The sequence below is a fragment of the Leucoraja erinacea genome, chromosome 25 (genome assembly GCF_028641065.1).
Source record: "Leucoraja erinacea ecotype New England chromosome 25, Leri_hhj_1, whole genome shotgun sequence".
Lineage (NCBI taxonomy): Eukaryota > Metazoa > Chordata > Chondrichthyes > Rajiformes > Rajidae > Leucoraja > Leucoraja erinaceus.
In genome coordinates this window covers 23980366-24005344 of record NC_073401.1, presented here as the reverse complement: position 1 = coordinate 24005344, position 24979 = coordinate 23980366, and the positions used below count along the sequence as shown (strand labels likewise).

Sequence of the window (24979 nt, the reverse complement as noted above, 5' to 3'; positions counted from 1 at the left end):
AAGTTTTGGAAACCCCAAGCAGTCTTGCATTAGGTACATAAAGCGGCATCCATGATTTGTAACTTCAAAGCTCTGTTTGTCTTTAGCCATTAGAATTATGACAAGGCTGTCTATTCAGCATTTTCTGCTCAGCTGATATGGTGTTCACTTAACGGAAAATGATCTGTCAAGAGAACTGGATTCGACGTCATGCACATTAACCAGATTGTCATTGGCTTCAATTGGTTTACGAAAGGGAAGCCATGTATGCCCAATTGTCCTTTTATTTTTATAAATACAACATATAAATCATGAAGACAGTTGAGTAATTCTAGTGGAATCAGCTGAACGATGGAAGGGCCTGGGGACTGAGTCATTGGGTTGGAAAAACTGGAAGATTAAGGTTTGTTGTGCAATAGCAGTGAGAATAAAATACCAAAGTGTAGTATCAATGAGACTGGGGGATGTGGGATTAAGATTGGCTGGTACGAGGAAGGATAGGTGCTAGAGATTGATAACTATAGATGTGATGCTACAGTCTGGAAAACACTAAGAGGAGGTATCTAGGTACCTTTGGAAATACAGCATTAGCTCCTTGATATTCTCCCAGTGACCATGTGGATTTCTCCCCGGGTGCCCCGTTTTCCCCCCGCACTGCAAAGACGTACAGGTTTATAGGTTGACTTGGCTTTGGTACAAAAAAACTGTAAATTGCTCTTGCGTGTAAGATAGAGCTAACATATACTGGGATCGCTGGTTTGGCGCGGACTCGGTGGGTCAAAGGGCCTGTTTCCGCGCTGTATCTCTAAACTAAACTAAACTGCAACCCATAATGGCAATCGCTGCACATTACCTTGTTGGCACACTTGATCAGGAAAATGACACCAGTGAGATCATTCATTGTGCCAGCAGGAGGAGAGCCCTCAAACAAATTCCCAGTATTGCTGTGTGCTGATTATATTAGTGTTCTCCTTCCTAGAAATGCATCCTGAATACTATGAGGCACCTGCATCATGCTCAGTGGCCACATTGTAGAAATTGCCCCACAAAGCATTAAATCAATGTGTAGTGGATTTTTTTAAGTAAATGCACTAAATAACACAAATCATACTGCAGGTTTACAGTTTGGCAGGATTTCAACTATAGGTTTTCTCACGAGAAGGCAACAGCAAGAAATGGGGCAAAGCATAGTCTACCCTCCACCCCCACAGCCATTTCAAAATAGAATGCGATGCTTTCATCTATATTACTAAAAGTCTGTTCTTGACCTGTTTTGGCCTTCTGTGCTGCGATTTCCGAGAGAACGCCGCCACCTACGGCCGTCATTTTTGGCCATTTGCTCAGAGCCCACCCCCTCCGCCGCATGTGTGCCGAGGATTTTTCCCGTCGATGAAAAATGACAGAGATATTAATATTTTAAAAAAATTCCCCATTCTCTCTGCTGCCCCTGCTGGAGGGAGGGGGAGGGACTATAAAACCAGGAAGTGGTGTGCCTCAATCAGTCTCTGCAAGTGGTGTGCCTCAATCAGAGCTCTGAATGACATTGAACAAATGTCTCCACAGCTGTGAGTACCCATAATGTGGTTTGAAAATGAAAATATGGTTAGTTTGAGGAAAAAAGCACTGCCTGCAAATGGTTGTTTGGGGGGTTTGGGTAAAAAGGCACTCTCTCTCTCTCTCTCCCCTCCTCTCTCTCCCCACATCTCTCTCTCCCTATCCCTCTCGCTTTCTCTCTCTCTCTCTCTCCCCCTCTCTCTCTCTCTCCCTTTCTCTCTCTCTCCGCTGTCTCTCTCCCCACTCTCTCTCTCTCCATTGCTCTCCCTATACTCTCCCCCCCCCCCCTCACCTCCCCCCTCTCTCCCCCCCCACCCTCTCTCCCCCCCCCTCTCCTCTCCCCCCCCTCTCCTCTCCCTGTCTCTCTCCCTATCCCTCTCTTTCCCTAACCCTCTCTCTTTCTCTCTCTCCCCCGTCTCTCTCCCTTTCTCTCTCTCCTCCCTCTCCCTTTCTCTCTCTCTCTCTCTCTCCCCCTCCTCTCGCCACCCCCCCCCCCTCTCCCCATCACCCCCTCCCTCCCCCCCTCTCTCTCCCCCCCCACCCCTACCCGCTTCCCCCTTCCCCCCCTCCCCACCTCTCCCACCCCCCCTCTCCCCCCTCTCACTCTCACCCTCTCTCTCCTCCCCCACCTTTACCCCTCACCCACCCTACCTCTTCTCCCTCCTCTCCACCCCCCTCTCTCTCTTGCCCCTCTCTCTGTGTGTCTCTCTGTCTCTGCCCCTTCTCACTCTGCCTCTGCCTTCACTCTCTAACACCCCCCCCCCCCCCCTCTAGATGTGACTGCAAGTTGGGGGCTATACGTCAGTAGATAGGGTGGGTATGGGGTAAAGGAGCAAATTAATAATATTAATATAATATCAAGGGGGGTAATTGGCATGAGTGCGGGGGGGGGGAAGATAGTTAGTGTGTGTGACGCTGCATGCCGCCTCCCCCTCCACAACCGCATGTTGGGGGAACAGACCCAACGGGTCTGCACTTGGTCTAGTTTTACATATAAAATCAACATCCTGAGGGAGGGCCAATGCCGCTTTAATTCCCACACATGTCCCTAATTTCAGCATGACGTGCACAAATTATTTACAAAGATCTCAAGTCATGGTCTTTCACTAACTTCGGTGGTTAATTATTTAAAATTAGCTCTGCACATTGAAGAGCAAGAAGTACAAATGGGAGATAAAACATGCATTAGAATAAAATGCAATAGGAAATGCCAATTCAATTTCCAAATGGAAAGGACTTTAACAGGAAACAGCACAGATCATCATCCTTGGAATATGGAAAGCAGTTCATCAATCTATATCCAATTGTGCAATTGCTTTTCTTTACCATTTAATCAATCATTCTCAAAAACTGGCTTTTCTATTCCAATGTTAGTCTGAGATAAGGTGATAACTGACCATTTATAAAGGCAAGGAACACACAGAGGAAGGTTGAGCAGCTACATTTCACTTCAGAATCTGTACATATTAGTAACATTGATCAACTTCCAGTATTGTGTACAGTTGCTAACCTGTGAACGTAACCCATCTGATGAACGCTATGAATGGCCAAAACTAACTCAGCCAAATAAAACTGAGCCATACTCTCATCAAACTGATCATCGTAACGATTCAGGAGCGCCAGCAGGTCACCTCCTGGTTGGTATTCCATGACCTAGTTGAAACAAAAACCATACTAATAAATATTCTACAATTCCAAACAAAAACAAGTTCTGAGAGTATTAGCTTTACGAGTAATGCAATACATCTCCATCTTCTAAACAATATTAATGTGGCCTAACCATTCAGAGGCCAGTGCTGGAGGGAAAGGGATACAACTTTACTGCCTGGGTACTAAAGTTGTCTGGCATGGTGACAAAGATTAAGGCTTAACTTGCATAACATATTATATCTACATCACCATGCCAGACGGATCCGATCTGTGCAACAGAGGATGAGATAAGAAATACCAGAAAGCCTTCGATAATTGGAGATAGTTGGCCTGTTCCTTGTAGCATTATCGTGGTAACAAAGCCTTAAGTGAACAAAGGGATCTTTAACTAAGCATGAAAGCAGAAGACTCTGGCCAAGAGCAGGAGTCTGCAAGCATAAGTGACCATGCTGGGACAGTGATGTCTTAAGCACCTTCTCATCATAGGTAGGTCAGGTGGTGATAGCTGAAAGATTAAGCAAAAGTGCAGTAGAAAATGTGTTCGCTGGAAGCAGCCCACTCCCCATCCAAGCCAGGTCTGCACCCCCCAACTTCAGGAAGGAGATTGGGTGGATTCCGACTCCAGTTTGTCTTGAATCCTTTGGCCATGGCTCCTGCACATGCTTATAAGTGTAGTTAAAGGATAATTAAAGACGGGAAAAAGGATCCACATGAAACCTCTTACAAACATATCCTCTACATCCAGCTGTACAGCAGGGTAGAAAAATCTAAAATAAATGGTTTCTGTTGCAAGCAAGGCCCATTGTCAGTAAACCAAAATAGATTTAAAATATTTATATTTATTACTCAACTAATACTCCCAACAATTTCTATTAATAACCCTTCAACTACACATAAGCTGGTTCAGGAACCCTGGCGAGAGAATCCTAAACAAATTAGAGTCTCAATCCACAAAAATATCAATATTTGTTGATTTGTGTAAGAAAGGACTGGAGATGCTGGTAGGAAATCTTTGTATTGTTTAGGCTGACTGACAGATCATGCTTTTGAAGTTTACATATAATAGTCTTCTACTAGAGTGCGGTCCTGACCTACCATCCACCTCATTGGAGACTTTCGGACTATCTTAAATCAGACTTTACTGGACTTTATCTTGAACTAAACGTTATTCCCTCATGCTGTATGTGTATCCACTGTGGATGGCTTGATTGGAATCATGAATAGTCTTTTCGCTGATTGGATAGCATGCAACAAAATGTTTTTCACCTTGGTACACGTGAGAATAATAAATTAAAACTGAAGCTCTCCTTCTTACTGTACACACCCCAAAATAGTTCCAAATATCTAGTCACTTGAATCAAGCAATGCTATATAGAAATAATATGCAGCAATTCAAAAGATCACTAGTGACACCCCATGGTACAATAGGGAAGCTACACTTCGAAAAGATAACACATTGACAACATTGTTTATTTTAAAACCTAATGAAGGGAACTGAACCATAACAAATCCCTAGCATCTTAAAGCCTAAAATCTGGTGTTCTGAGCAAAGTGGATGAACAAGAACACATTAATGTGTATCTCCCAAAATTCTCCAATTTCTGGAAAGGACCAGGTAGATTGGAAGGAACCAAATAACACTGCTTTTAAAGCAAGGGGGGGGGGGGGAGGGAGAGAGAGAAGAATATATGCGTCTACAGACCAGTTGAGGAGATGGGTAGGAATTCCGGTAGTCAGAGGGTGGTTAATCTGTGGAATTCATTGCCACAGAAGGCTGTGGAGGCCGCAAATGGATATTTTGAATGCGGATAAAAATAAATATTCAACAGAAATAAATGTTATAAGTGAATAGCAGGGTAGATGTGGGTTATGTTATACCATTAATCTATCTAAGTTAATGTATTATGAATAATATCATCTATCATGTGGGACAACCTTATCAAATATCATTTAAAGATCAGGGCATCTACAAAGTCCGAGCAGATTATTAAATTAAAACAATTTTTTACTTTACGTATAGAAAACAAAACTCAGTTCTTTCCACAAAGAACGTCTTTCCAGGTTATCCAGATCTTTTGAAGAAACCTGATCATTTTGCTGGATTGATCTCTGTGACTATACTTGAGAAGCATTACAAAGAAGAAAATCTACACTGAGATTTTGAATAATTTGCCGTACTTCAGATGTTCAGCACAATGTGTTCTTGGGAAGGGGCAAAAGAGAAATCCATTATTTTCTGAGAATGGAGGCAATAGATTTGAGATTCCACATCCTATTGGAGTTTTCTCCAGCTTAGTTGATAAGTGACAAATTAGGTAGGAACATCCAACTCTTGTGTTGTGTGCGGTGAGTAAAATGATCTTGTATGACCATTAGAATGTACTTACTCCCAAGGGAGCCGGGTTTAGGAGAAACGAAAAGAGGAAATTTTGTGTTTTGTATATTTTCTACAAATACAAATCTACACCCTTCACAAGGAAAATAAAATAACTTTTTGATACTGCCAACCATGGATTTGGAGGAAGATCCTTGGCCCATGAAAGGAGGCTTAATTGGATATTCAGCAAGGGAGACCACACAGCATTCACGCTGAAGTGACTCAGCCAACTGTGACCGCATTATGAATTTTGGGGTTGAGGTTTGGTGTGAAAAACATGAAAAGAAAATCAAATTTGCACTCCCTCTTGGTTTGCCATCTTCCTGAGCATACATGTGTGATAATTTCCAACCACCCGCTTCATGCACAACTGTTGGCAATAAGAGCATTTCCACACTTTTCCCCAGTTTATGTCTTGCTGTACTTTTTCCATTTACTCACCAGATAGATACAAGTCTTGTCCTGGAACACATACTGTAATGAAGGCAGCCAGGGGCTGGTGCTGCGTGATAGGATACTACACTCCTCTTCAAAAAACACCACCTAAACAACAAAAAAATCCAAGTGAAAGTTAAAATACATTTCTCACAAGGTTACTATAAACAACCATAAAGCAGTGCCTGGCAACTCTGAATTACATAAATTGTATATCATAATTTACTGATTTCTGTTAAATTCGCACACACAATAAATCAATAGGCACTTCACCAACTGTACTTAGCAACGTAGTTGCTCAATAATTTATTTTCTCTGCTTTTAACTCCTTTATTTCACTTTTTGTCCACCCCTCCCAATTTTACCCCCTTTATTGCAGCCAACTAAAATATGACATTTTAACCACAGTGAAGCACGAACAGTATGATAACCAATTATTCCTCAGTACAATTTCCGGAGTGATCTGTTGAGTCAATCTAACAACTACAGTGAGTTGTGAGACATTTCCCCACCCACCATACCATCATACCTCTACGATAATCACAGTTTACTGTGAAACTGCAAATACTGGAATCTTACGCAAAAAAAAAAAAAACTGCTGGAGAAAATCTGTAAGTCAGGCAGCATCTGTGGAGGGAAATCGACAGGCGACATTTCCAGTCAGGACCCATTCGCTGTAATGTCATAGTTTACACTTTTGTTTAAAACTGATCCGAACAAAAATTATACTTCTTCAAAACCGTTCTGAACCAAGAACTGAACTGATCATCCAAATATTGATAATATTGATACAAATGGGAATTGAGTATAAATTCTGAATAATGTGAAGAATAATTCTGTCATGAATTAGATAGATAGATAGTGGGAGGATGAAATAGATAGATATAGATAACCTTTCATTGTCCCGAAGTGTCAGCTGTATAACCCAATAAAACAACAATAAACAACAATAAACACATATTAACATCCACCACAGTGAGTCCACCCAGCATCTCCTCACTGTGATGGAGGCAAAAGTCTTAGGTCCGCAGTCTCTTCCCTCCTCTTCTCCCTCTGCGCTGGGGCGATACCCCCCGGGCGACGTTATAAATCCGTCCCGCGGCTCAAACACCGCAGCCCGGGGTGGTTGAAGCTGCTTCTGCAGAAGCATTTGCTGGCATCTCTAGTTTCTTGCGTCTCCAGAAAAGGGAATGTTGTTTGACAACACCACATTATTCAATTCCTTCCTCGGGAAATATAGCAGTTATATCTCGACACAGGAAGATCCAGGCAATACTCAAGCAATATATATATATATATATTTAATCAATAGACAGGAACATTTCTGCCATATAGATGCCTGGTAATTATCATATTTAACCACCATATCGATGATATGCAACTCCAACACACTGGTGACTAAATTTACCTCCTGGCTTCCAAGGTCTTTCCACTGTCGTACTCTAAATATGATAGCACTTTAGCCTTATCAGAAGCCGTTACTTGCCCTGGGTCACTAGCATTCAGGAAGAGCACCCACAACTTAGAAATTAAATGAGAATCCAGGTAATTTGCTTAAGAGAATATCACAACATGATCCCCAACTACAAACCCCAGAAACATGCTGGAAAGAAGCCTCATATCAATAATTTCTCATGTGAGACCACCACATAATTAATAGCTTTGCTTAACTAAAGGTCAGATCAGTTTATAGTCATATCCATCAAGATGCAATGAAATTCCTCGTTCGTACGAAATGCAGTGTAAACTGTATACATGGTAATGATACTGAATCATTTTAAGAACAAGGGGTAAGCCATTTAGAATGGAGATGAGGAAACACTTTTTCACACAGAGTTGTGAGTGTGGAATTCTCTGCATCAGAAAGCAGTAGACGCCGGTTCTCTGGAAACTTTCAAGAGAGAGCTAGATAGGGCTCTTGAAAATAGCGGAGTCAGGGGATAAGGGAGAAGGCAGAAACGGGGTACTGATTGTGGATGATCAGCCAAGATCACATTGAATGGTGGTGCTGGCTTGAAGGGCCGAATGGCCTACTCCTGCACCAATTGTCTATTGATACATACAACAGTAAATAGAACAATAAATGCAGAGCAGCAGAATGTTGCAAAGATTGTAGTGCAATCTAAAGTACAGCAAACCTGATGTGTAATAATGGAATGACCCAAATGAGGTTGAGTTAAGAGTAAGAGTATATGGTTACATCTCCATGAAAGGGATGCGTAAAAGATGATTGGTTCAGGAGTCTGATAGCTGCAGGGAAGAAGCTGTTAAGTTTGGGCATCTGTTTTCTCAAGCTCCTATATCTTCTCCCAAAAGGTAGAAGAGAGTAAAGGGAATGGCCAGCGTAGCTACTATCCTTCATGATACTTCCAGCCTTCCTAATGCAATGCACAGTGCAGATGGACTTGATGGAAGGAAGTGGCGAGCCTGTGATGGACTGGGCACTATTCACCACTTTCTGCAGATTCAGGCAGGCAAGGTCAGAGCAGTTGCCCTACCAGGTTGAGATGCATCCCATCAAAATACTTCCTGTTGGGCATCTATAGTAGTCTGAGTGAATCCTCATAGACATGAATAATCTATTAACCTCATATTTAAGACTATTTGTTGACCTCAGTGGCTATGGAAAATAGCTCCAAATTTCTTTCACCACTGGGAAGTAAATTACAAAGCCATTTTATCCTTCGGAATGGGAGGACAGTGAATGGGATAGAAAAAGAGAATGGAGAAAGATAAACAAAACAATTCTGAGGTCAAGGTTAAGGCAGAAGGATACTTTATCTCACATCTGACTTACATTGCATCCAACACTGAGTGCCTAAGCTACAAAGCATACCCTTTCCCTGTCACATAAATCCCATCCAGTTAAGCACAAACCCAACACTGAATGCATCGTGCAAAGGCAGCAACAGATTAATCATCCGTGGATGTGTCGCCCCAGAATATGAACGAACCAGCTCCCCCTGTGGGAAAAATAGTATCACATACATTGATTGTTCAGCCTTAAAATATAATTTGATTAAAAATTTGCAATAACTTCAAATTGTATTGAATTTGATGTTTTAAAAACATGGATTTGTCCCCCAATAATCAATAAGCCACCAATGGATAAGCATCAGCCTAGTCAATCCTTGGGACCTGTAATGACAGCTCTTTACACAAAATGAATCTCAGATCAAATCTGGATTAATAACATGACATCTTACATTATCCTCTCCAATCAGCGCCTGCTTATTCATCACTTTCATCGCATAAACATCGTTGGTGGCTCTCTCACGGACGACCTGTACTTCCGCAAAAACACCGCGGCCAATCACGTTTTTCACCTCAAAATCGCCAGCGCAAGGTTGCAACTCCCGAATTTCATTCAGGGTATTTTTGTCTACAGACAGAAAAGACAGTTTGAATCTACTGACAAAAAAATACAATTTAACAACATATGTATGCTAAAGGTTACCTGGGCTCAACATCATAAAATCTGTCGGTATTATACTGTCTGAATGATTCACTGGATTGGCACACTCCATGTGGGGCAAACAAGGTCCTGGGGAATTAGTACTGGATAGAATTGCTCTGCTTACGAACAGCAGGGTGTGAAAGAGGAAGATCTCCCTTTCTCTCCCTCGAGCACATAGACAGTCTGTTGCTGTTGGATCACTTGCCTGTGTGGATGAGTGAGAGAGAGAAAACACCCACACACTTTCCAGTTTCCAGCACATTCCATTTGATCTCTCATTGGTTAGGTTGTGTCCTGTTTTTTCCCCTACATATTATCAGATTATCCACTCCCTTTCTGCCCAGCACTGACTGATAAGTAACCTTTAAGCTATTTAAATTGCATTTATTAATTTGTATTTAGTATATGTCATTCTAATCATAACATGTTATTTCAACAAACATATTAGTCATTAGAAATAGGAACAGAAAACAAAAACAGACATATACACTTATCAGGGGAATCAGAAATTGGTGCTCTTTTCTCCTGCAAAAGTAATCTTACATAAGTTTATTTAAATAAAGAGAGGGTTTCAATAAGTAGGGACCGAAAATCTGTCGGTATTATACTGTCTGAATGATTCACTGAATTGAAGCACTCCCAAACCAGAGGTAGAGTTGCTGCTTTACAGCACCAGAGACCCACATTCAATCTTGACTACGGGTGCTGTCTGCATGGAGTTTGTACGTTCTCCCTGTGACTGTGTGGGTTTTCTCCAGGGGCTCCGGTTTCCTCCCACACTCCAAAGACGCACAGGTTTGTAGGTTAATTGGCTTTGGTAAAATTGTAAATTGTGTGTATGATAGTGCTAGTGTACGGGATATCGCTGGTCTGCACGGACTTAGTGGGTCGAAAATCCCGCTTCTCCTCTGTATCTCCAAAGTAAAATAGTCACTGTTAAATCCTGTCGAGAAATTCTTCAACCAAAAAAAAAGAGTAGGCGAAGGCAAAAATCTGCCTCACAATTGTGGCTATACTGAATGGCATATGTGGTCTGCAGCATATACAGTACGTTGTGTAATTCTTGACTCCACACATGCAACAAATAGACAAATCTGAGAAGGGTGGAAATTGGGTGATGAGTAATATTAATTCTCAGTTATCACTGTGTGGATACTTCATCATATTCAGTTTAGAAAAATATAATCTACCGAATTTCTCCAATAACTGGCATCTCCAATTTTCCTTTGCAATCAACTTTTTATAAATCAGAACAGGAAATAAACAGCCCATCTCCGTATGATATCAACTGGAAATAATACAATACATGCAGTACTCCATTCCAGGATAGCTGCAACCAAGTTAGGAATGGGATTTCATTTACTGAAATGTAAGTTTCATTACAGTTACACATTTCACAGGCAATTTACAATTTCCTGCAACATTTCAATACCTGATTTTCACTACTTTTTAAGTTATAGTACCAGCTACTGCCTGTAGTTCTCAACCAACTAAAATTCTGAAATAATTTAGCTTGCATATTTAAAAAGCACAATAATCCTGGAGAAAGGAAATTAGAATACTCACACTTTTTCACAAAGTTGGCAACATGCTTGATTTTCATCAACTCAGGGCTGGTACATTCATCAAAGAGAACAAGAATCGCATCAACAAGTCCTTCTCTGGTCAATAAACAGGAAGACTGTTCTTGTATTCGACACAGACGCGAAATCTTTCCCTGTAAATGTATTACAATTAATGTCAGGGAATTCTACACAATTTCCATTTTGACAAAGGCATATGAATGTGATAACATGCATTCTTATAGCACTTTTAACATTACAAAACACATTGCATTAACTAGGAAGTGCAGGTTAACTGGCCTCTCAAGCCTGCTCTGATATTCAGATTTAGCTCCTACTCTGGACCCAAAGCGCAGTCTAGCTGTGGACCAGGAGGTCAGATGCACAGACATTGCAATACAGAAATCAAGATTTTTTGCAAGGAACCCTTTCTGAAGAGCATCCAAAACAAAGCTTTCAGACAACAATAAACCTAAACCTTTTTTTTTTAATTTAAGATTATCAATTAATTTAAATTTTAGACCAGACATTGATTTCAGGTCCAGGCCTCCTGATCACTCCTCCAGCAAGGTAGCGCAGCAATAGAGTTGCTGCCATACAGCGCCAGAGACCCGGGTTCGGACCTGACTACGGGTGGTGTCTGTGCAGTTTGTGCGTTCTCCCCGTGACCTGCGTGGGTTTTTCTCAGAGATCTTTGGTTTCCTCCCACATTCCAAAGACGTACAGGTTTGTAGGTTAATTGGATTGGTATAAGTGTAAAATTGTCCCTAGGGTTAATGTGTGAGGATCACTGGTCAATGTGGGCTCGGTGGGCCGAAGGGCCTGTTTCCACACTGGATCTCTAAACAAAACTAAGCAACTATTGTGCCACACCAACATGCATTGACTAAAATTCAATACATTCATACCCAAGGCCAATTCCAACCAGTGCAACATTGTCACAAGTGCAAGTGTTAATTCTTTCACATTCATAAGCTTTTCACTCATATCTAATTCTAGCATATTTAACACTGTGGTTTTGTTCCCCCGCTTTTCAAGCATCAATCAGCAGATTCACTAACCTGGAAATACAGGTTCAGTCTGGAACAACGATTGGTGATTGGTTCACCTGCCCCATTGTCGACAAGACCACGGCCCCCATATTTAAACTTCAACATCACTCTGGTATCACTGAGGAAAAAGAAAACAATTCTACTTTATTGGTACAGTTATTGATATATTTTTTTTTTCTAATCTGTTTCTAGTTAACAGTATAAGGAGGAAAAAAGTGTTCCATTTCTCTGCAATTTGAAAATCAAGTCATGAGTATTTATTTGTCATATGTATCGGTTATACACGGGAACAATTATATTCTTAAGAGCCTGTCCTACTGTACGAGGTAATTCAAGAGTTCTCCCGAGATTCCCCTGATTCGAACTCGGAGAATTACAGTAATAGCCGCTCGTAGATACTCGGTTTTCTCGTGGACATTTTTTCAACATGTTGAAAAATCTTCACGAGCTTACCCGTTTCCCGAGTACCTGCCGTTAGCGTTACGACCCGCTACGTACCTACCACGAGTTTGATTTTTTTTTTACTCCGGTGAGCTCTTGAATTACCTCGTACAGTGGGACAGGCCCTTTACCTGTTACAGTTTTACACGCACATTCCACAAAGTACGCAACAACAACACAAAGTATGCAATGATTAACAATTATTCTAAGTAAACAAGACCATCACAGTGCAAAAAACAAAATGTACACAGCAATCACAATAGTGCGGATTCTGAAGTTCTTCTGAAGGATTTCGACCCGAACGTCACCTATTCCCTTTCTCCAGATATGCTGCCTGACCTGTTGGGTTACTCCGACTTTGTGTCTATCTTCAGTGTAAACCAGCATCTGCAGTTCCTTCCTACACAATCACAATAGTGCTTTGAGGCTAAGGTAGAGTTAGGGTTGTACAGGTTTGTTCAAGAACCTGAAGGCTGATGGCAGCAAGTTGTTCTTGAACCAGAGGGCAATGGTTCTCAGGTTCTTGATGGTACCAGCAATAAAAAAGCATGGCGGTGTGGATCTTTGATGATATCAGCTGCTTTCTTGAGACAGCACTTCCACAAAGATACCTTCCATAGCAGGGGGTCAGCACAAGTGATGGATCAGCCAATGTCCACCACTTTCTGCAAACATCTTTGCTCCCGAGCATTCATATTTATGAATTGGCCTGCAGAGCAACTAATCAGTATGCTCTCCACCGCACACTCGCCGATGTTTTAGAGAGCATTCAGCAACACGCCAAATCTCCTCACATTTCTGAGGAAGTGGAAGCACTGTTGAGCTTTATTTGTAATTTCATAAATGTGAATGCTGGGCCCAGGACAGATCAGAGACGTGCATGTCCAGGAAGCTGAAGCTGTTGACTCTCTCTATCGCAGTCCTGCCAATAAAGACAGGTCCCATGACTTTCCCTTCAACAATCAGCTCCTTGGTCTTTTTGACATTGAGAGCAAGATTGTTGTTGTGGCACAATTCAGCCAGACTATCGCTCTCCCTCTTGTACTCTGACTTGACGTTACCCATTATTTGTACAATGATGGTGGTATTGTCGGAGAATTTAAAGATGGTGTTGTAGCTATGTCTAGCAGAAGGGTCATAGGTACAGAATAGAGCAGGATACTGAGCACAGCCCTGAGAATTTCCAAATTAGTTGTGCTGTGGGTATTGAGTACAAAAGGTGCCCTCCACAGATGACTGCAAGAAGCTATATTTAAATCTCTAATCTTAAAAAAAACATATTTTTTGTTTTCATCCGAATTAATATAATTTACAACCAGTCTTGTTACCATTTAAATATCGTTTAGGAATGTTACTGGGAATGTTACATGTCATGTCCATCCCCCTAGACAGGTCCATTATGACCCAATTTACCAAATCGCTGCACTCTTTCTGTTGGAAACACAAATCCTTGCAGAACCAGGATTGCAAATCTCTGAACTCACCACAGACTAAGGGCACATACAAATCTTTCATCATTCTAGTCTGGATTATTATCTAGATCAAATAAAGGCACTATAACCCAAAAACAAAAAAGTGAAGGTGCTGGAAAAATCAGAAATAAAGCAAAGGGGTATAATTGCAGAGCAAACATAGATATCCTGCAAATCAGTCGCCTAATCTTCATTTGGTCTCCTCAATACACAAGAGGTGAAGAAGGCTTTTGTCACACTTAGGTACAGTTCCGATATCCCCTCTACAGAAGATTTATCAATAAGTTGGAAAGGGAGCGAAAAAGATTCATGAAAATGAGGGGTAACTTTTCCCACACAGATGGTAGAGTGAATAAAGAAGGAGCTGCCAGAGGAAGTGGTGGGGGGCAGAGTACAATTATGGCATCTGAAAAACACAGAAAAACACATCTGAAAAAGACAGGTACATGGATGGGGAAGGTTTGGAGGGATATGGTCAAGGTGTAGGCAAAAGGGACTAGCTCATTTGATCAACTTGATCAGTATACATAAGTTGGGCCAATGGGTCTCTTTCCGTGCTGTATAGCTCGGAAAGTCATACTTTGAAAAAGTTATACTAAACTGAAAGAAGTATGAATAAACAGCTGTTTCAAGTGGAATGGGTGTCTGGAACCGTGGACAATAGGGAGAAATGAGGTAAAAGGGCAAGTGTTTCCTCTGAATTCGCATGGGAAACTGAGTTGCAAGAATGAACTATTGTATCCTAGAGGAATCGTCCATTTGGAATTCTGGAAGAGGAAGAGAAGCTGCATCTGGTGATAGAATCATGTTGGTGACGTCATATATTGCAATTGATAATCTGTTGAATTCAAGAGTTGGTAAGATGAGATGAGCTACAAAAAAAGGAAATCAACTACAGCCCTGAGTGCGCAAAGACGGGAATTTGAGCAGAAATGCAAACACATGAATGGACGCAGTTTAGGGCACTATCACTCAGGATGAAGAAAAAGGAAGTTAAATTGTATACCAGTAGTTTTCTGAAAGGTTGCTTCAAAAAACTAGCAGCAATTGAAATTGGAAAAAAGGAAAGGACATTATAGAAAGCTGTTTAAAAAGATTTTTCGGGTCATGTACAGGCTGAAACAATCAGTCTCCTGGGCTAGTCGTAATTGTGGATGTTAAGGGTCAAGGTATTGTCGCGTTATGCTTGTAATAAGGCTCGTACCACGACGTAAACAGAGTATATCTTTAATCTTTACAACAGCAGCAACAGCAACAGCAACAGCCTCCTGTGTAAGCCCAGGCAACTCCCTAACTGCCCACACCCTGGGTTCCAGTCACATCCGGTTACTGGAGCCTGGCTTCTGGCACACAGGGTCCTAGTGCCCCTCTGCTCAGCCTTACACTATTATTGCATAATACCACATCTCCCTTTCTTTGAGAACAAAGGGTGGACTACCTTTGTCTCTGCAGGTCTTAAGGGGTTTATTCTGCCCTTTTGCTAGAAGACCTGTCCCTGATCTAAGCATGCAAAATAGAAATAAAATAACTTACACGTTACCATACTGTGAACTATTCTTTCAGGTTTCAGGTAAATGTAACAGGTTTACAGATCAATTTCACATCACATTTCACTCTCTCTTTTTCTTTATTGTAGAAAACAGATCAATAAATCACAAATCAAGTCTCTTCGGCTTTCTAACCTCTCTCCCGCACCTAGTCCGCACAGTCTCTGTGGTGGGGCCCTCTCCGCTGGGTGATGCTGTCACTGGTGGAGCTGGGTCTGGTGGAGCTGGCTCTGGTGGAGCTGGCTCTTCTCCCACCGTTGGCTCATCCGCGTCGACTACTTCCTCACTTTTTGTTGGTGCAGCGGCACCAAGTGCTGCTGGTTCCTCCTCAGTGTGCCCTGAGGCACCTGGACAATATAAGAGCGAGGGGTATTGTGTGTAGATAGCACTTTGCCCTGGCACGTGCATCGGTGACCCACACATCCTCCCCAGGTATTAGTGGCTCCAGATTTCTCGCTCCTAATGCCTCTTAGTCAAAAGGATCTTGCGTTTTAGTTCGGAACCCTTCTTCTCCCTTTCTTTGAGAAGGCCAGTGCGTTGGGGGCAGTCAGGCAAAAGCATGGATTCAGCAGGGTTGGAAGGGAAATCAAGGAACACGTGGCAATGCGGAGGCGGAATACCAATCAACAGCTCGGCCGGGCTATAGCCGTACCGTAGAAAGGGGTTGCTCTGGTAGGCTTTGAATGCAAGATATGGGGCTGACGCCTTTGTTAGCAGGTTTTTCACGGTTTGTACAGCGCGTTCCGCCTCCCCATTGCTCTGAGGAAACCTGGGGCTGCTCGTGATGTGCATAAAGCCATACTCTGCTGCAAAGGATTTAAAGTGGCTACCTGAGAACTGGGGCCCATTGTCACTTTTAAGAAATTCACAAATTCCATGACGAGCAAATATGGATTTCAGGTGCACCACCACATCTGTGGACCTTGTGGATCTTGAGAAATAATCTACGACTAATAGATAAGTCTTGTTTTTCAGCGTGAATAGGTCAGCTCCCAAGGTTTGCCAAGGCCTGTCTGGCATCTCCGTTGGCATCAGCGGCTCTTTGACGTTCCTTCTCTCTTGGATGCAGGTTCTACATTTCAGCACCATGTCATTCAGCTGGCTGCTGAGCCCTGGCCACCATACCGTCTGTTTGGCCCGGCCCCTGCACTTTGTCACCCCCAGGTGTCCTTCGTGTAGTCTCTGCAGCACATCACCTTGTAAGGCTGATGGGATGACGAGCCTTACAGATTAAAGATATACTCTGTTTACGTCGTGGTACGAGCCTTATTACAAGCATAACGCGACAGCCTCGTGTGTAAGCCCAGGCAACTCCCTAACTGCCCACACCCTGGGTTCCAGTCACATCCGGTTACTGGAGACTGGCTTCTGGCACACAGGGTCCTAGTGCCCCTCTGCTCAGCCTTACACTATTATTGCATAATACCACAGGTATTGGTGTTGACTTATTATTGGCAATGTAAGCCATTTATGATGAGCAGCTATGAATTTGCAGGCTATGAGGAAAGGATCACTAGGTAAAATGACGTCTGAAATATAATGGCCCAAGAACCAACATTAACATTGGTGCTAAACTTGTGAACAAGATCGAGGCGGCTGTGGTTTGGTAAACTAACCACAAACTTGCAGAGGTTCAATGCCAGATCATAGTAGCTCCTCAAGTCGTCCTCTGAACAACAATCTCAACATCAAACATTAGGTTTCCAATGACATATTCCCCCCCACCCCCCACCACCACCCTCCGCAATTCACAAAGGTCACATCCCATCTAGTTTTTTTTTCCTCTCCAAGACTGCTTGCATGTCCTTCACTTCTTCCTTAAAGGGACCAACCCATCCCTCCACCACCTGCAGCTGGTTTAACTTGTCCCCAACCATGACATCAGTGTCTGTTGGCTACATTTACTTCCTCCAATTAAAAGATGTTGCTACGGGAACCAGAATGAGTCTAAACTATGCAAGTCTCTCTGTGGGATGTGTGAAGAATTTTCTATTTTAGTCCTTCTCAAGTCCCTTCCCTCATCTTTTTTCCACTACATTAATGATAACATCAGTGCTGCTTCCTGTTTTCATTGTGCTAGAAGATTTCATCACATTTCCCCTGAATTCTCACTCTTCCCTCACTCTCACATGCTCTCTGACTCTTCCCTTTCTCAATTTATCTATCTCCACTTCAGGGAATAGCCATGACCAGTATCTACAACCGTTGTTTTGATTGAAACAATTACTTACATCATTCTTCCTTTCACCCTCCTTTTTGCAAGAACTCCATCCATTTCCCAATTTCTGTCATTATCACATCTCTTCTGAAAATGTCACCTTCCATACTAGTGCTTTAAACCCGAATTATTTTTCACCATTGGTCACATGGCCCTCAACAGTGAATCTTCAGCATCCTGCACTTATGCTCTCATTCCACTGCGTTCCTACAAGTAGAATAGGTTTGTCTGTCCTTGCACACAATTCTAATAGAGCTCAATGCTAGTTCGGAAAGGAATAGGTGACGTTTTAGGTCGGAACTCTTCTTCAGACTGCAAGATTGAGAAGGCCAGAACAACATGGGGGCAGCAACAGATGACCTCAGGAAAAGCATGATATTAACATGGCTTTTCTAGTTCTTGAAACTCACGAGGGAAATCAAGCTTGGAACACGATGGCAATTAAGGAGGTGGAATACACAATAGAGAAGAATGACTAAGTAATGAAACCTCCTACTTGTGCACAAAGGTAGAACTGTATGCCTGGTAACGTCTTTGATATGCAGATCCATTGGATCAGCGTAGGGGCTTCACTTTTTTCTTGAAACACAAACATGGAGCCATGTACACATTGCAAGAACAAAAGAACTGCCATATGCTACATCTCATACATTTTCAGCTCAAAATCAGAGCTGATCAGCAACAGTTGTCATTAATAGGAGGCCACACAAGGTGTATAGGCAGAGCATAAATGCCCTAGTTCTGTCAAAGCACCAGTGCTTGTGGAGGCATAGAAGTTGACACTTTTGCAGATGAAACTATACTCACTAACATGTACACCAATAATTATGTTGCGCCAGTAGCAATAAAAGTTGCCACCAACCTAAAAATATTTGCTCCTGTATCTTACTGTGGGGTCTGCACGAGACCTAAAGAATCTCACAGCTGTGTCCCTATAACGTATGAAATTGGGTTAACACCTGTCTGGTATCGCTCAGGCACAAATACACATAGAATCATTCAGCACAGAATCAGGCCCATCAGCCCAATACATCAATGCCAAACCAGGCACGCCATCTAAGCTGGTCACATAAGCCCATGTATAGCCCATATTTCTATAAACCTTTACAATCCATTTACCTGTCCAAGTGTCTTTTAAATGGTTATAGTATCTGCCACAACTACCTCCTTTGGCAACTTGTTCCATATACCACCCTTGTCCAGATGAAACTCCATCTGCCGCTTCACTCAAATGTCCAATTGATCCACATCTTCTTGTATCATTTGTCAATCTTCCTCACTACCCACAATTCCATTAACTTTCAAGTCATTTTCAAATTTACAAATCCGACTACCTAGGTTTTCATCTAAATCATTGATATATATTACAAACAAAGGGGTCCCAAGAACCGATCCTTTTGTAAGATCAGAATCAGGAAACCACCCTCTACCATTACCTTCAGCCTTCCATGACTAAATCAATTTTGGATCCGATTTACCAACTCACTATGGATCCTATGTGACTTAATCTTCAGGATCAACCTACCTTGAGCATCCTGGTCAAATGCTGTACTAAAATCCAAACACTGTTCTAACCTCAGCAATCATCTTCATCGTCTCCTCAAAAAAGTCAATCAAGTATGATACAGCACCCACCCCACATAGAGCTATGCTGATTATCTGTAATATGTCTATGCATTTCCAAATGTGTGCAAATCCTGACCCCAAGAATCTTCTCCAATAATTTCTCTACCACTGATGTAGAGCTCACCAGCCTACTTAAAACAGTACAGCAAAAGAACAGACCCTATAGGCCCATAAGGTTTGTGCCAACCATGATGCCAAGACCAACTCTTATCTGCCTGCAAATAATGCATATCCCTCCATTCCCAGCATATCAAAATGCCTATCCAAAAGGTATTGTATCTGCCGCAACCTCCACCCCTCGTCAGCTCATTCCAGGCACTCACCATTTCCTGTGTAAAAAACTTGCCCAGCACATCTCCTTTAAAGTTTTCCCCTTTCACCTTAAAGCAATGTATTCTATGCACCTCTAGTATTTGATTTATCCATCCTGGAAAAAAGGTTCTGACTGACTGCAATTTGCTGGTTTGTCTTTATTGCCGATCTTAAACACAGAAACAACATTGGCTATTCTCCAGTCTTCTGGAACCTAACATAGCTAAAATGATGCAAAGATCTCTTCAATACCCTAGCAATCTCATCCTTTGATTCTGTCAATGTCCTGGGATAGATCCCAATAGGCTCTGGGAACTTATCCACCTTAAATGCTTTACAGGGCACTCACCATCTTAATATCAAGATGCCAAAGAACATTAAGTATGCATCCCTAATCTCACCATTATCCATGTCCTAGTCCTTGGTGAATACCAATGCAAAGCATAATTCAGGATCTCATTACTTATTCTGGCGCCTACTCCTACATGTCATATGTTCTTCCCTTCACTGAGTTGCCCCCCCCCCCATGAAACAGCACCAGCTGAACAGTCTGAAATGTTTTACACCCTCGATTACGAATTAATATTATTTCCATCACTATGTGCTCTTAGTCATGTGACGTCCAATTTAGTAGGTAAGGTTGTGCACTCATTTTCATGCATCTGTGGAGGACGTACATAGAGGTGCAAAGAATGCTGGACTAAGAGCAATGGATCTGTTTTCAGAGTTTATTAGTATGAAAATAAATGATCTGGGGTAGGCTTAAGATGGCATCTGCAGTAATGAAATGATGTGTGGATGTTGGTAATGCGTCTCTTTAGTTACGTCATTAAAACTGCTTTTGATATTGAATCCCACAAGGGTGACATCACTGTCTTGCAACTGGCATCCTTGATAGTGTTGAGCCACGCCTGCATTGTTGAGATTCTTCTTGATTCATTTGCACCAGTTCTTTGGCTCTCCATGGCAACATAAACTGTTTCAAGTTACATATTTTGAACATATCTTGAAAGACTGAATCTGTAATCAGTCCGAAGTATCATCATGCCCACTCATGCCAATTGAATCAGAAACCCTGATTAACATGATAATGCAGTGGTTACATTCAAAAACGCACTGACAAATGTAGTCTTGCAATAGGAAACACCTGTTCTTACTGCGTGTGAAAGTTACAATCTAGCCCTATGCTCCCTTTATGAAGCCAAGCATTTAACACGTTTCTTTAAAAAATCATGGTCAATCTTCATGAAATTCCATCCAGGTCTCTTTTCCTAAAATTGAGCTACTTGCTTTATGTTTTGGCTTTTTCCTACACATCCCTACATTAAATTAATTTGCCACATTTATGCTCAAATTAACAGTATCCTTTGACTTGCTGAATTTAGTCTGTTAGTCAAACGAGAAATTGTTGATGGTAAAGGGTAAGTTCCGCCAGGTAGAGGAGTGTTAGTAGGAAACAACTACTTCTCTTTTGACTCCTCTCACGTTCTTCAAATTAAAGGAGTAGCCAAGGACAGTGACATCAGTCCCAGCTGTGCCTTCCTTGTTCCAAATGCAAGCTGGCACTATCTCCCCCCACCTCTTTCTCCACTATGTCAATAACTGCATCGGGGATGCCTCCGGCACAGAACTCATTGACTTTACCACTAACTTCCACACTGCTCTCAAATTGACTTGGGTTATCTCCGACAGCTCTCTTCCCTTTCGTTATTTGTCTGCCTTCATAACAAGGGATAGACTATCAACTGATATCTACTGTAAACCCACCAATTCCCAGTTATCTGGACTACACCTCCTCCCAACCTGCCACTTGCAAAGACGCTAATCCCTACTCTAAATTTCTTCACCTCTATCACATCTGCTCCCAAGATGAGGCTTTATATTCTAGCACCTCCGAAATGTTCTCTTTCTTTGTCGCTGCCTCAAAAAGGCTGGCAGTATCATCAAAGACCCACACCATCCTGGCCACACACTCATCTCCCTGCTACCTCCAGGTAGAAGGTACAGGAGCCTGAAGACTGCAACAACCAGGTTCAGGAATAGCTACTTCCCCACAGCCATCAGGCTATTAAACCTGGCTCGGACAAAACTCTGAACATTAATAACCCATTATCTGTTATTTACATTTTATCAGTTTATTTATTCTTGTGTTGTAGTCAATGCCTACTATGTTCTGTTGTGCTGAAGCAAAGCAAGAATGTCATTGTCCTATCAGGGACACATGACAATAAACTCACTTGAACTTGAACTTTGTGCTCGGTCCACCAAGACCTACCGGATCTCCCGGTTGCTAACCATTTAAACCCGCCATCCCATTCACAAACTAACGTTTCTGTCCTGGGCCTCATCCAAGAGGGAGGCCACATGCAAACTGGAGAAACAACACCTCATATTTGCTTGGGTAGAAAACGTCACCTCAAGGTCAGTTTATTGTCACCTATTCCTTCCCTCCAGATGCTGCCCATCTCGTTGAGTTACTTCAGCGTTTTGTGTGTAAACCAGCATCTGCAGTTCCTTCCTACACAGATCGGGCAGAATCGACTGGAATAGTGGGGGAATCGAGAACCAGAGGGCATAGGTTTAAGATGAAGGGGGAAAAGCTTTTATAGGAATCTGAGGGGTAACTATTTCACACAAAGAGTTGTTGAGGAGGTAGTTGAGGCAGGTACTATTGCAATGTTTAAGAAGCAACTGGACAGGTGCATGGATCTGACAGGTTTGGAGGGATATGGGCTAAGCACAGGGAGGTGGGACAAGTGTAGATGGGGCATGTTGGCAGATGTGGGCAGGTTGGGCCGAAGGGCCTGTTTCAACACTGCATGCCACTATAAATGGGACAGAGCTGCTCCCAGCATTGGAAGCCAAAGATACTAGAGGAGCTCCTCTACTAGTATATTTGCTGGCAGCATTCCTCGCCTCGCACCGCACCCCCACCTCGTTACCTGACGACCCCCCCGGGCAGCGGCGGCTCCAGTCACCAGTCACGGACTCTGGCTTCGGATCAAACAGTATTGGCAGCGCCACGTTGCCGTATCTCGGCTGTGGGTCGCACAAAGTCTTCCTTCTCTTTCTCCTACTTCTTCTTCTTCTTCCCGCCCGTCGCCAACGTTTTCTTCCCCTTCCCCTTCAAACTTCGCTCCGACGAGTCATCGCGCGCCGGCGATTGGGCAGCTGCGAGGCCCCGCCCTCCCCCCCTCTCCCCGCCCTCCCCCCCTTCTCCCCGCCCCCACGTGACGTCAGATGATCGGCGGGAATGGGCGGAGTGGCGAGCGCGCGCGCGCGGGCCGCTTGGCGGTTGAGGGTAACCATGGCGACCGAGGCGCGTTCGCTCGCTCGCGCGCGCTGAGGGGGGAGGGGGGGGGGGGGGGGAGAGTGGGCGGGGCCGAGGGGGCGGGAGGAGACAGACCACTCCACTCGCTGGGAGGTTGCGCCCATTGCACGGCCCCGCGGGTAGGTATGTAATCTCAGTTAACGTTTCACCTTCATGACCAAACTACCCTGAAAAGTCAGGATGGAGAAACAAGGAACTGCAGATGCTGGTTTAGATCTAAAGATAGACACAGGGTGCTGCCTGTCCCGCTGAGTTACTCCAGCTTTTTGTGCCTATCTTCGGTTGAAACCAGCATCCGCAGTTCCTTCCTGCACAAAGATTAGTCACAAAGTCAAGAATGTTTTATTGTCGTGTGTCCCAGATGGGGCAATGACATTCTTACTTGCTGCAGCACAACAGAATATGTAAACGTATATAACGGGAGAAAAAAAGAAAAAAGTTCAGTGTGTATTTATACACACATACACACACATACTTTTTTCTTCTCCCGTTATGTACTAGTATGTTTACATATTCTGATGTGCTGCAGCAAGTAAGAATGTCATTGTCCTATCTGGGACATATGACAATAAAACACTTGAGTCTTGAATAGGTGACGTTTCGGGTCGAGACGCTTCAGACCCTTCTCAACCCGAAACGTCACCTATTCCTTTATCACCAAAGATGTTGCCAGATCCGCTGAATTACTATAAAACATAATCTGTAGTTATTTCCTATATATAGAGCTGATGAATGAAGGATATGCAAAAGATGGGGATGATGGGGGAAACTGGCCATTGTTAGCTGTGGGCTAGATTAAAACAAGTTACAGACATTGTCTACATCTCTCGTTTCCCTTTCCCCTAACTTTCAGTCTGAAGAAGGGTCTTGACCCGAAACGTCACCTATTCCTTTTCTCCAGAGACGCTGCCTGACCCGCTGAATTACTCCAGCATTTTGTGTCTATCTTATTTACTTCATGTTACCGTTTCGACCACGGCGAAAGTACACTGAAAGGCACTCAGTTTCAGTAATTAATATCAGGAGATACAGAGGTGGGACTTTATTTTAACGATTGCGTTTTCTTTCCAATAAAATCCAATCGAGTGAAAGCCCTGGTCACTGGATAGGAGAAAGGCCGACAATGAAATAATAAATGTGCAGGAATGAACTGCAGATGCTGGTTTACACCGAAGATAGACACAAAATGCTGGAGTAACTCAGCGGGTCAGGCAGCATCAAAGATACTAGATAATCTTTGGGCAGCATCTGGGGAGAAGGAATAGGTGATGTTCCTAGACAAGTCCGAGGAGAGGGAGTTTAGAGATTTGGAGGCGTAAGTTGTGAAAACGACAGATCAAAGTAGACGATGGTCAAGGAAATGTCATCTATTCCTTTTCTCAAAAAATGCAACCTGACCATCTGAGTTATTCAAGCATTTTGTGTTTATCTTCAGAGTAAACCAACGTCTGTATTTCCCTCCTACACTTCAAAATTGGTGGAGTTGCTGTCAAAGGATCCAACAGGATTTAGATCAGTTGCAGTAAAGGGTATAGAAATGGCAGATGGAGTTTAATTTGAGCAAGTGTGAGGTGTTTCACTTTGGGAGGTTGAATATAATGAAGAAGTGTATAGTTAATAGCAAGACCCTTAACAGCATTGATGTACAGAGAAACTTTGTGGTTCAAGTTCATAGACAATGGAAGTGTCAACAGAATGGTAAAGAAGGCATATGGTATGTTTGGCTTCATCAGCCAAGCACATTGAATACAAGGGTCATTAAGTTATATTATAGCTTTATAGGACTTTGCTTTAGCTGCATTTGGAGTATTGTGTGCATTTCTGGCTACCCTATTACAAGGAGGTTGTAGAGGCTTTGGTGAAGGGCAGAAGAGGTTTGTGAGAATGCTGCTTAGAGTAGAGAGTATTGGTTATAAGGAGAGGTTGGACAAGCTTAGATTGTTTTCTCTGAGTTTGAGGAGATCTG

General features: G+C 42.8%; 1 protein-coding gene across 2 annotated transcripts in view; it reads right to left on the bottom strand.

Annotated features, from left to right (window-relative positions):
• cita (citron rho-interacting serine/threonine kinase a) overlaps nt 1-22825 on the bottom strand; it is a 144324-nt gene extending 121499 nt beyond the window's left edge. Inside the window, exons 1-6 of one of the 2 annotated variants that reach the window (XM_055655232.1) lie at nt 22625-22825; nt 12076-12184; nt 11019-11169; nt 9202-9377; nt 6002-6103; nt 3044-3186 (exon numbers count right to left, since the gene is read on the bottom strand). In XM_055655232.1, coding sequence (XP_055511207.1) covers nt 3044-3186; nt 6002-6103; nt 9202-9377; nt 11019-11169; nt 12076-12171 — 668 coding nt within the window. In that variant the 5' untranslated portion in view covers nt 12172-12184; nt 22625-22825. The remainder of the gene's footprint in view (nt 1-3043; nt 3187-6001; nt 6104-9201; nt 9378-11018; nt 11170-12075; nt 12185-22624) is intronic. The other variant, XM_055655233.1, reaches the window with a different exon arrangement.
• Between the last annotated feature and the right edge of the window lie 2154 nt (nt 22826-24979).